Here is a 13,057-nt window from a genome sequence, read left to right on the forward strand (position 1 = left end):
GTTAAATTCAAAAGGATATGAAAATGATAGTTTGATTAATGAACAATTCCGACCAAAAAAGAAAAGGAGAAGGCGAGAGATCATATATATACTTAAAATGTAGAATATATACTATTTCAAGGCTTAGTTCTTGTAGCCTCGTACCGTCGTACGTGCATGTGTCTTAATTATTAAGGCTAATTAGTTATCCAATGGTCTATTAATGGAAGTAAAAGTACTAAATTAAAGTCAACATATATAACTGAAAATCTTTTGATAAGCTTAATTACATTAATTGAGTCGACTAATTTAATTAATTAATAAATTGCTAATTAAAAAAAAAACTATATATGATAAATGACTTCTAAATAAAATTTATATTGCATCTGAACTTGAAATTCAGAATGACTGTTTGATATTATAATTGGAGTCCTTTCAAATATTAATTATAAATCGCAACAAATTCTCTCTCTTAAACCATGATGCATAGGACTAGTTTTTCGTATCGAATGCGTTACTACAAGAAAATTAAGTATTTGTTATGGATTATTTGCGACGAGAATGATTATTTATAATAAAAACAAACTCATTTTAATATAAAATAATTATTTTCGTAAGAAATAGCTAATCACAAATAAGTAATTTTCTTGTAGTACTGCATACACATATTATAAGAATATTATCATGATATTGTTCATAATTAAATGGTTTTAGTATATAAATAACTTAATTACATATACATTGTACGTAATTAATGATCTAAGTAAAACTCATGTTACGTCTAAGATTCCTCTTCAAAAAACCATTTCATATTATAATTGGAATTTTTTTAAAGCATTATATAAATAGCAAGAAGTTGATCTCCCACCTAGCTATGAACATTTTTTCCTACATAATTTAGTGACTTTTACTAAAAAATAAATTCTCATGTCATTCATGATTAACCTCTTTTTCTCGTTTAAAACTTGATCTTAATTTGTTTATCACACCATTTTCATATTTAAATGAATTTTTATTTTTTTGTGCCTTTGAAGTTTTCTTCTACGAGCGAGACAAAGCTCATGTGAGCCCTTTAATTCCGGCCTTTGTCGACCACAAAGGAGGACCGTGATCCTTTTCCATGCAGGTGAATAGTAATGCTTCAGTCTGGCTTTCCTCGAAGAAGTTCATGTGTTTGAATGAATGAATGAGAGAGAATGGCTCCTGATTAAGACCCCCGGCCCCATCACATCGGCATGTGCACACACAATCACAAACGCAAACACAAAGCTCACAGCCTCACACACGGCTTGGGGCACGTCCAATCAATCAATCGGCCACAGATTGCAACGTTTTGCAATGAAGAGGAAGCTAGCATGTCTTGGTCTTGGACCTTTAGGGTCATGAGTTTGATCGTTTGGGCGGTTGTGGGTGGCCCATGCCTTTGGAGTGTACGTGATGTATACAGACGTGACCTAGGACCCATGCATGTCCTAGATTAAGACATTCTGAATGCACCCATTCTGTTACCCCGCTAGGCGTTTGCAGTGCGCGTGCTCGTTTTTGCATGACAAAGAGAGACATCGAATATCTTTCCTTGTCATTATTTCATATATTACATGATCCATTTCTTCTCCACTTATATACAGCCCGTATTCTCTCGATCGGCTACGTAACAATTCATCATGTGATCATGTATGATGATAAAAAAATAAGAAGGAAAGTGTTTACATGTTGCATGAGTTTTTTCTCTCATTTTGACTATTTGTGTATTTAATTTTTTTATTTAATAATTAAGAAAGTGACTTTTAACATATTGATGTATTTTTTTATTTTTTAAAAATATTTAAATATGTTAAAAAAAATATGAAAATAAAAAGAAGAAAAAAATAAAAAACCATCTTATCTTACCATTACAATTTTTTCAAATTTTCAAACAAAATATAATAAATAATTCAACTTTTTTAAATCCAAAAATAATAATAATATTTTATATATTCAACTTTCAACATTCATCTAAAACTATCTCATCTCATCTCAATATCCAAACTCTACCTAAGAATATATATCATACAAATAATTAAGTTTATATTTTTCAATCATGTTAAACTTTTGAGATAAATGTACTAAGACATGCTTCAATTAAACCTATATCTAACAGTACTAGGACAATATGTAGATAGTTAATTTGGGGTTATATACACTGCAACTTTACAGCCAATAAGAGGTGAACCTCAATCAAATCAAATTAAAGTTTATTGAACTTTGTTAACTTCTTTATGAATTTAAAATTTATTTCAAGTACCAATCCTAATTAAGTGCATCTATAAAGAGAAGAATGAGGGGAGGACGGTGCGTGCTAGATAGCATTTCCCCCACAATTTTGTGATTGCTTTTGAAAAAAAAAAAAAGTAATTTGATGGAACGGAAAAGGCATTCTTCATCTCATGACTAGTCTAGAGAAAAAAGTTCAGAATATTGGATAGGCATGAAATCTTTATCATCCCCGCCCGGATGACTGATCTCTAGTATTAATTACTGAAACTCTAGAGGTCATGTAATTGCCAAAGGTTAGTGGCATGGTGCATGATCGACCTACTAGCTAGCTAATTGGATTTGAGCTCATATAGATTATAATCATTTTATTTGGTTGTAAAGAACGCTAGCTATATATCATATATATTGACCCTGATGGCCCGATGGGGGATCGGCCCGTCGATTACTGCATTTTCCCTACAGGTTAGAGATATTGATAAATGAGTTTTCTACCACATATATACTAGAATCGCATATATACTAGAAAAATAAATAAAAATAAAAAAGAATAAAAGAATAACGTGTGTTGTAAAAATGATTGAGCATAATTTTTCTTGAGAACAAGTGAAGGGTAGAGGAAGACATGAAAGTAGATCAGGTTCAAAAATCAATTTAAGTACGATCAGCATGACGGGATTTTTTGTAATTTTTCTCCTTTTTTTGGGTGTGTGTGCGGGTTAATCGTGCTTTCAGCACATGGGAGAACAATCCTTTGGATGGGTCTACAAGGATAGGCATCTCTGGAACTCACTGCCTCAGATAATGACAATATATATATGTTACCATGGCGGCAGTTGAGTTTCACAAAGAAAAGTTGCACATGACACACACACACACACACATATATATATATATATATATATATATATATTATAATGTAGTTCCTGTAAATGGACTTTAAAAAAAAAGTCAACAAATTTGCAGTTTCACTTTTTCTTTGTCTTGAGTATCGTAATCTGCTGAATGGATCAGAATTAAGCTGCAAGTTGTAACTAAATAGCAGCATGGCTTGATTTGCCTAAAGCTCAAAGAATCTCATTAACATACTGATCATGGATGTGTTCACACTTTGGCCTACAACATTCACGCTGAACAAAAAGCGAAACCCATTTCCTTTTCACTGTGATGATTTGATAGCTTGTAATTTGTCCGATTAATTTCCAACGAGAATATGCAGTACAGTAACTCCGGCCTATCTTGTAAGAGGCATGCAGGTCTTTTAAAGAATATATTCTGCTAGAAATTAAAGCTAAGCTATCATATTTATTTAAGAATTATAATGGATTGATGAGTGGCATAACTTACATCAGCTTCAATTGTACATGATGTACGCACATGTGGACCAACAAATATTTGTTCTACCCTGCAGTACAATGATGTCATTGAATTACACATGATCAAGAAACATTTCATTTAACGTGTATATTGAGAGAATTTGTAGAGAATTTGTGACAGGTTGTTTGCGATGAGAATAATTATTTATTACAAAAATATATTTATTTTAACAGGAAATAGTTATTTTTGCAATAAATAGCTTACCACAAATAAGTAGTACTTTTCTTGTAGTGATTATAAGGTCATAAACCAACAAGATTGATGATCTAGACACAACTCATGACAATCACTAGCTAGAGGGAGTATGCACTAACAAATGCCATATTGGACCATTGAGCTAAGTTTGGCAGTAAAATAAACTATAAAAGTTGGGTTGGTGGCCGCCTTCAAACTGAAGGATACCCTCAATCATTATCATAAATTATTGGAATTAGAAAATACACGAAGGAAAGAAATAAGATAAGGGTTTTCTTCATCATATATGATCATTATATATATATATATGTTAGGGTTAGTAGTATCACATAAATTGGGTACCTTTTGGATATTTTTGTTTATTAATAAAAGAGATTATAATATGATCATCATCATCATCTTCTCAAACCAAAGATCACCCATATATTCAACTGATCAGATAAGCATGCAAAAAGGTTGGAAACATCAGAGAAGAAACTTCATATATTAAGTTTCTTCACAAACAACGGAACGAAGTCTTCATACCCTTATTAATTAATATAGGCAACAAGATATCAAAGATCAGAAACTTCCAATATATGTACATGCTCCAAACCATACCCAAATATTAATGCACCAAGGACATATATAGTGAATTAACATTGATTAATCAAGCTTAGGAACTCCCTCTCTCTCTCTCTCTCTGATCTCTCTCTCTCTTTCTCTCTAGAAGCTTAATTTACATATATATAGAAACACTCCCACCTCGTCCTATATACAATCTTGATGGTGCATATAATTTAAGTTGACTCATTTGCAAATTACATATATAGCAATATTCGGTGCATATGCCTTATACCGCATAGTAATCTAGTCAGCGGCCGGGTCTTCGCAACATAGCATATGCCATGTTATACCGTGCATGATAGGACCTCCCCGGCCCCTTTCCAATTCATTGAGAATCTCCAGATGGTAAAACTGAGTAGATGTCTCAATGTACGTACGTACGTAGTCATATATAGACATAAGAATGATCAATACAATAACCAGCTGCTTACATATTTCCATGATCTCCTCCTGCTCTATCTTGGCTATCCTGATCACTGGGATCATTATTCCATGGAGAAGAATAATACGAACCAGAAGTACTTTGACCAAAAGAACCTCCTTCATGAGTACCCATCCTCCTTCCAAACTGGGGTGTCGAGGTAGGCATCTCATTGCAGGCATACCGCATCAGGTCTGCATTTGTGGCTTCCAATTCCTTCTGGAGCCGAAGGACATGCCTTTGGAGGACTGAGATGGCTCCAACACAGCCATAGACCGGGTCTTTTATGCGTGCCTCGGCTTCATAGGCCAGAGAGTTGACTGCATCCTCTCTCTGATGGGGAAGGACTTCGTTGAGGAGCTTACTCACATTGCTTGCGCCAAAAATCTTGTGAACATTGGCAAATTTCTGTGGCTCTTCGGGCGGAAAATATGGTGCAAAAATGCAATCTGGCATGCATTTTCTCCGCAAAAATTTACAGGCAGCACAGGGAGCGTTGGAGTAGCTAGAAGAGGCCATATTCTTTCACTGCAAGATGATCAGAATTAAAGCCCATCTAATTTATTATCAAGCAGTTTATAGCGAATTTACTTGAAGTTAGAAGCTAGACATAAGTTCCCTTTGAGGATAAATTAATATGTTCGGTTTTTCGAGTAAACTAACTAATTAGAATACTGCTGGCTTTTTTGAACTGGAAAAAGCTTACACATGTTGAACTAGGGGATTTCTGGGACAGTAGAACTAGGGTTAGCACCACATGCTTATGTAGATATAGCTGCTAATTAAACATTCAGTACTTATAATCTTCTTTTCAGATTTTTTTAAAGTTCTTTTTTCCTTTCTTGAAATATACATGAGTGCCATTTTCTGTGAATATTGCATAGCAAATCCCCCCTCCCCCACTTTGTTTAACAAATAATAACAATAAAAAAAATTAAAAAAAAAAAAAAAGAAGGAATAAGACACATGAAGATAGGGATGTTTTACTGTGTTAGGATTCTCCATTATGAATTTGCTCAATAGTTTTGTAATTCAACTAATATGCTTGTCCTTTGAAAAAGTCTGTCTCTCTCTCTCTGTTCTTCTTTTTCTTTTGTTAGTCAATAGAGAATGGGATATCCCTACTGTAATTTCAGCCTTTCCCTCACTGAAATTCTACCTGTCCAATTCCATAACCCCAAATAACCCCGGGGATCAACTTCTATAACCTAAAATTGAAGAAACATTTCATTCGAAATAAAGGAAAGTACGTTATTGATGATAATAAAATAAATTATTAGAAAGGCTGCACCTTGTACTTACCCTCTTACCCTCTTATCTATGTCGAGGTCTATGGGATCAGAAATAATATTAATATTACCTTTTTTCCGAGGTGTAGGCCGCTAGCTAGCTCCTGCAAGATCGACTATTCTCTGAGAGTCCCAAGGAAAAGGAAGCTGCAGCTATAGAGAGGGAACTTCAAAAGAAAGAGGAAACCCTAGTTGCAGGTTAGATATACATATATAGAGAGAGAGTCATGAGTTGCAAATACAGTACTGATAGAAAGGTAGAGGAAGATGAAGGGAGGCAAAGAGCATTTTCAGTGAGAAGGAATGGGGAGCAAAAGACAAAGGGAAATAAATGGGACTACAAGAAAAAGAAGGATGACTATGACACTGCCTTTATAATAATATCAAACACTGTTCAATCGGCAGCTTAATTAAGTTGAAACTTGTCCGACAAATTAAATCAGACATTATTAAAATATTTAAGCACAAGCGGTGATTTTACATCCCATTGAATTTTTTTATTTTTTATTTTTTAACTTCCGTTATTATATATTAATTAAAAATTAATTAAGATCGATTAATAAAATGCAAAACATTTTGAAACGTTTGTCTGGCTCTTTTATTATTAATGCAGATGAAAATCTCTCTAATTCACTCTAAAAGCACTGCATCTACATAGAAATTAATTTTCGCGCCTGTTTAATATTTATTAGACTCTTAAGAGATTCTCTTGCATGTGATCAAAACCCTAGAAACATATATAAATTCCTTGGTTCTTCATCCCATTGAAGTTTTTTTAAAAAAATCAAGTAAACCTGGTCAGGGTAGTCCAAAGAGAATAAATCATATACTTTAAAAGATCATATCATTTGAACTTTGCCTAGCTATATATTGTGCCAAACATTCATGAACAGCCGGTGTGTTGTCTCTCTCAGACAAATTTCAGGGTCGACATTCATGTTCATTTGTTTCAAAACATGGGGTATGGGATGCCACCCAACCTCTGAGATCTTATACTGTTGGCTTCAATTATTGAGTTCGAGTAGCAGCACGGCCAAACTTCGAAAGTAATTTTACTGTTTGCTTCCATTATTGATCGAATTGATCAGTATTAATTATCAGCAAGCATGCAGCGCTGCGAATCATTTTCACTAAAGTTACAGATCGACAAAATTGACTGAAATTTAATTAGGACTCATATATATGTGTGTGTGTTTGGTTGACCTAGCTATAGTACGTACTGATCATCCCAAAGTCATACTTGCTGCAGTATATATTAATTGCTGCCAATACCTGATCATGAGATACAGCTTGCAGGTTGCAAGAGAATGAAAAAAAAGAAAAATCCTCACAACATTGAAACAAAAACCCTGATCATCGATGTACGTGCCAAACAATATCTATCTATTTACGTACGTACATATACAATGCACTATACATATAATGGATCGGATGACACACTACAAGAGAAGCAGGCTTTTGTGACCAAAATTTAATGACCAAAATGATTATTTCCCACAGTTTTCGTAGGAAATAGTCATTTTGGTCACTAAAGTTTGGTCACAAAAGCCCACTTCTCTTGTAGTGACATTTCGTATAAAGAAAATGAGGGCATATATATACGTAGCTAGTACTAGTACTATTCTTGAATATTACTCGCACGTACGTACGTGACATGATACGTTGAAATTAAATGAAGATTTTCTTGCAATGGTGTTTGTATATATATATAATTGTATACGGCTTATATGTAATGGACAGTACTAACATGCCGCTCAGCTTTGACTGTTGTGCCTCCTAGCTAGCACAAATTTATCCATTTTGTATGTTTTGAAATTTTACATTTTTTAATATATATTTAAATGTTTTTAAAAAATATATCAAAATATTAAAAATTACTTCTTTAATTATTAAGAAAAAAAATTTAAATACATAAATGATTAAAATAAAAAGACAAACTCAGACAGTATTGTAGCATTTTCCGTATATAATCCAGTTCGTTCAGCCTTTCATAGGCCAAAAAGGCACAAGGCAACTTTATTTTTAAAGCTGGTTGGGTGGTGGGGGTCGTTCCGTCTTCTTTCTTCTTCTTTTTTGCTTTTTGCTTAAACGGTTCCTGCAGGTCCTAGACCTATAGTTAGGTAGAATGCTTTCCAACTTTGATAATATACAATTCATCCCCAATTTTCAAATCACGACTTCTATAAAATTAATTACTTGATTTATAATACACAATATAGTTGATAAAGTATTTTATTTAAACCATGTTACATGATCATTGTCGAATATATAGTAGTAATGAACATGCCGGGATCGATGATTTTTATAATTTGGATCTCTTGATCATTAATGTACGCACATGAATCTACTTAAGTTTTGTAGCTAGCCTTATCATATGTGGACAGGTATCTGCATGCACTAAAGAAAATTTCTAGTTGTGGCTAATTATTTTATGTGAAAATGAGTATGTTTAAACTGTAAATAATCATTCTTGTCGCATGTATGTAATTCGTTACAAATATTTATTTTTTTTGTAGTGAGTATATATATATATATTTATATATATATGGATGGATGTATTTATGCATATTTAAACTTGATTTATTTTATTATTATTTGGGTTATGATCACGGCCTAGCTTTGGGCATCAAGAAGCTGCAAAGTGGAGCTAGAGATGATCATGAGCACTTTGATCAGATCCATATTAATATATATATATATATATATAAATATACACTCATGCGTTTTAGCCAAAGTGCGAGTCTCCAGCTTGCTAGGTGCATCGTCCTGACTCCTCATGCTGGGATTCTTTACACGCACACAAATAGGGTCATGTTGCAATTGTTTATCGATAAAGGAATGGCCCTAATGATTTGAGCAGCAATTATTGGTTGATAGCTGATATATTTATATATCACGCTCGGTAGGTTCAATATTTATATGTTCGACATCATGGCTTAATGATTCTGTTATATATTTTAATTAACTCGAAAGATAATTGGTTATATATTGATTATAATGTTCGACACCAAAAACCCGCATCCGTCCATCCTTTTCTTTAGCCTCTGCAATCTATAGGCCAGCATAATATATATATATATATATATATATATATATATATATATATATATATATATATATATATATATATATATATATATATATATATATATATAAATCTTATGATTTTTCAGAGTAAAACATTAAAGTTCCAACTTGATCATGTGTAACATTAAGGTATCCAGTCCAAAATAATTAGGTTCAATCTTTAAAAATGGTTAAAAAAAAACTATCTTCCTCCATTCCCCAGCACGACATGATGGACTTGAAGATAGATCATAAGGCAAATTAAATGTCATCTATATATATGGTCTACGTGCATGAGGTACTAGTAGTACGTACTACAGCCTGATCACGGCCGCTATGATCGAGCAACCTCACATTTGTTTTCTACAAGCAATTTGAGGAGGTGGGGGCCATCGATTCCTAGCCTAAATCCGCCAGTTTACACGCTTGTTGAGGGGGATGTACAGGTTAGATAAAATGGGGACCTCTTATGTAAGCTAGGCGTCGACAGTGATTTTTTGGGGCTGGTTTTGTTGGGTAGTAATTCATATTTCCGTTCGGTTAGTTTGTTAAAAGGGTTCTCCTCCGCCATATGTGAGGTTTAATAAAATTTATAGAGGTACCGTCCACTTGAAAAAAAAAAATAAAAGAAGGCCGGTTGATTTGATTATATATAAGGTATATATACCTATTTGCCTGACATTTACCAAGTACGTACTGCCATTAATTCATTGTTTTGATGCATGGGTGACCATTCTAATTATAATTACATAATAAAAAACTCGATGTAAGTCAAATTTATAGTCATTTTTTCCTCACACACGGACAAGCTACAGCAGTATGTGTGTGTGTATATGTTGCATTGTGCCTGTGCGACTCTCCCGACTCTGGCCTGGCCTTCAAGTTAAACAGTTAATATTTAAACTATTATTCCCAGCTGGGTTCGATTTAATTTTGGCTTTGCTGCAACTTTTATAAAGTACTTAATTATAATACTTAAGGATCATATATACAACGTCGTGCTACCATCCGCTTTTATATATAAACTTCTTTGTTCGATCATAATTTATCAACGTCCTTAAGATGTGATCTGTAGATCACTGTAGCAGTAGTATCCATGATCATTTACTACATATTCTTTTCTTTGTCACCTACAATGTTATCAAGCAGCTTGGACATGTCACGTGACCAGTACTTCATTATAATCTGCTAATAGAGCAACATCGAGTTGATTCAAGTTTAGTGTTGTGACCTTTCTGTACGCTATATATGGGAATTAATGAGTCACCATCAGTACCCCATGCATTAATGTTCTTACCAAAGCTGGCAGGCAGCTCCAGATCATAGAATTCAAAGATGATTCTGTATGTGGCCGTAGTTTTCTCGGTGCATGGGACGTCATTCATTAGGTTAGAGGCACTGAGAGCTAGCTACGCTTACCAAGTTACCACATCAAAATATCCCTCCCGCTTTAAGATCATGTCCTGATCGAGTACGTACGTATAGATCGACGAAGCTTTTGATCAGCCGCTTTCTTCCCGGTCAATTAGTTAGCAGCTTATAGGCCTAGTATAGTAGTTGAAATTCCTTTTCTATATACCACTAGCAACCTTCAATTACGTACGTACACGTACTACTTCTACGGACCTCGATCCCGATCATGATCCCTGCCCATCTGCCCTCTAGTAATTACTTGGTCCAGACTCCCACGGCTAGCTGCAATATTTGTACGTTGTCCCTCGATCTCTGCTTTCCGACTAACATCAATAACATTCCCGATCAAGTACTCTTGCATATATATACATGCAATTTCTCCTGCTGGTCCTTCAGGAAGTAAATATTGTCACCCACGTTGAATATTGATCAGATCATTAGGATATAACAAGTTACACCCATGTTTAGCAAAGATGTCAGAGCTAGCTGGGAGAGACAAATTAAAGAGATCGATCAGTGACGGCTGGCAAGTGTTTTTAGGTAAAATACAATTGCTGCTTAATTTGGCTTTATGTTTGTACAAAGTGGAAGGCTGTCTTGGAATAGATCATGCTGAAGAAGACTCATGAAACGTCGTGGCCTGCTCTATGCACAAAAGGGAAATGGCTTTTAATATTTATAGAGTAGCAAATCAGGACTTGAAACTGTACGTTGGGAATTAAAGTAGAGGATGGCGGCGGCCGGGTGACATAATGAATAGACGTCTGAAATTCAACAGATCAAGAAAACTCTTCAATATTAAGCTGCACCTCTCAGCAGAAGTGTCTTATATATAGAAGTGGGGTAACTCGATCCATGTTACTTTTACCTGTAGCTAGCTGATTTTATTTTAGCATAGGATATTGAACGGATAGTGTACTGATTTTTTTTTATAATATTTTTTAGAAATTAAATAAGTGAATATTGTTAAGTTTATGTATTTTTTATAATAAAAAAATATTTAAATATGTTAAAAAAAGCTTAAAAAAAATGTTTGCAATGTAATAATTGGTTGAATTTGTAGATAAGGACATCGGTCCCAGTAGCAGCATATATATATATGGTCGCTTCTATGTATATGAGGAAATCATTCTACATATATAATTGAGAAAACCTTAGGACCGGTCGGGCTATAAATGAGATAAAAACAGCCAGCCAATAAAAACTCAACACGTAAGCCTTCCACTGAGACCTCCGTAGACCTGCATTACATGTGAAAATTATTTGGGGCATTTGAAATCAGAAACACGAAACGAAGCAGGAGCTTTATGTGGCTGTTGAGTTGGTTTACGCTCTTGGTATCGGTCGGATCACTCGGCGGAGTGGTGGGAGGGGTTGTGGTGGAGATGGTGCTGGCGGAGGAGACAGAGAAGTTGTCTTCAGACCGGCATATGCTTTCACGGCGGAATGCAGCAGTGGCGAGGTGCTTGCCATTCTGGAGGAGAGCCATGGCGTCCTCCGTCAGCCCTAAATGGCAACAAGCTTGCCCCAAAACTAAGTACCTGCATCAATGGCGTAGAGAGAGGAACTGAGTTAACGTGAACGAGTTTGCACTTGGAGAAACGACCGACTGAATCACAACGAGATTTTGAAATTTGCAAAACTTCCTATGATAAATTTGTCTTTTCTTCTACTTTAAATAGAAGAGTTGATTTTCTTTATGCCAAACGAGGCTGGTAAATTAAAGTGAATATTAATGGGTGACGAACGACGAGTTTCATGATGGCAGACGATTTCTCCCACTCGTCTTCTACACTTTCAGGGTCATGCTGAGCTGTGTACGGTGCTGAGAAGCATTGGTCCGTCGGCGTTGTGCTGCGAGGCGTCCGTCGGCGTCATGCTGAGATGGGGCGTCCTGGAGAAGGGCTATGCGAGAAGGGAGGGCATCCGGGAGAAGGGCTATGCGAGAAGGGAGGACGTCTGGGAAAAGGGCTATGCGAGATGAGGCGTCCGGGAGAAGGCAGAAACAGACGAAAATAAGCTGATGAATTGATGATTCCCTGTGATTGATCCCATTTGTCTAACACTGCTTTTTCCTACGTGGCACTACGTGAATGGAAGGCTGTTTTTTTCTCATTTACAGGTCAACCGGCGTGAAGCGTTTCTGTATATAATTATAGGATCACGTAAGCAGGCGTTTACCCATGTGGGCATATACCGCTAAATGTTCTTTTTCTTTTTATTTTACTTTTAAATATTTTTTTAACATTCTTATTTATTAAGAAAAAATAAAAAAATATATATAATTTTATTAATAATTACTTTCTTAACCTTCAAAGAAAAATTAAAAATTAAAAAAAGTTAAAATGCATCAAGGATGAGATTGAAGGGGCAAATTCACAAAGAGTCCTACTACTAGTACCGATAGCAAGACCGATTGATAAGTATATATTTGTTTTTCTTTTATCTATTTTTTAAA

The 13,057-nt window shown here is 34.8% G+C and overlaps 1 protein-coding gene across 1 annotated transcript; it reads right to left on the reverse strand.

The window, feature by feature from the left end:
• Window positions 1–4,312: 4,312 nt before the first annotated feature.
• Window positions 4,313–6,465, reverse strand: LOC122303616 (LOB domain-containing protein 25). The gene is made up of 2 exons (XM_043115462.1): window positions 6,192–6,465; window positions 4,313–5,359 (listed from the first exon to the last, which is right to left on the reverse strand). The coding sequence occupies exon 2, from the start codon at window positions 5,348–5,350 to the stop codon at window positions 4,838–4,840; it is 513 nt and encodes a 170-aa protein (XP_042971396.1). The 5' UTR covers window positions 5,351–5,359; window positions 6,192–6,465; the 3' UTR covers window positions 4,313–4,837.
• Between the last annotated feature and the right edge of the window lie 6,592 nt (window positions 6,466–13,057).

This window comes from Carya illinoinensis, chromosome 3, assembly GCF_018687715.1.
Source record: "Carya illinoinensis cultivar Pawnee chromosome 3, C.illinoinensisPawnee_v1, whole genome shotgun sequence".
Lineage (NCBI taxonomy): Eukaryota > Viridiplantae > Streptophyta > Magnoliopsida > Fagales > Juglandaceae > Carya > Carya illinoinensis.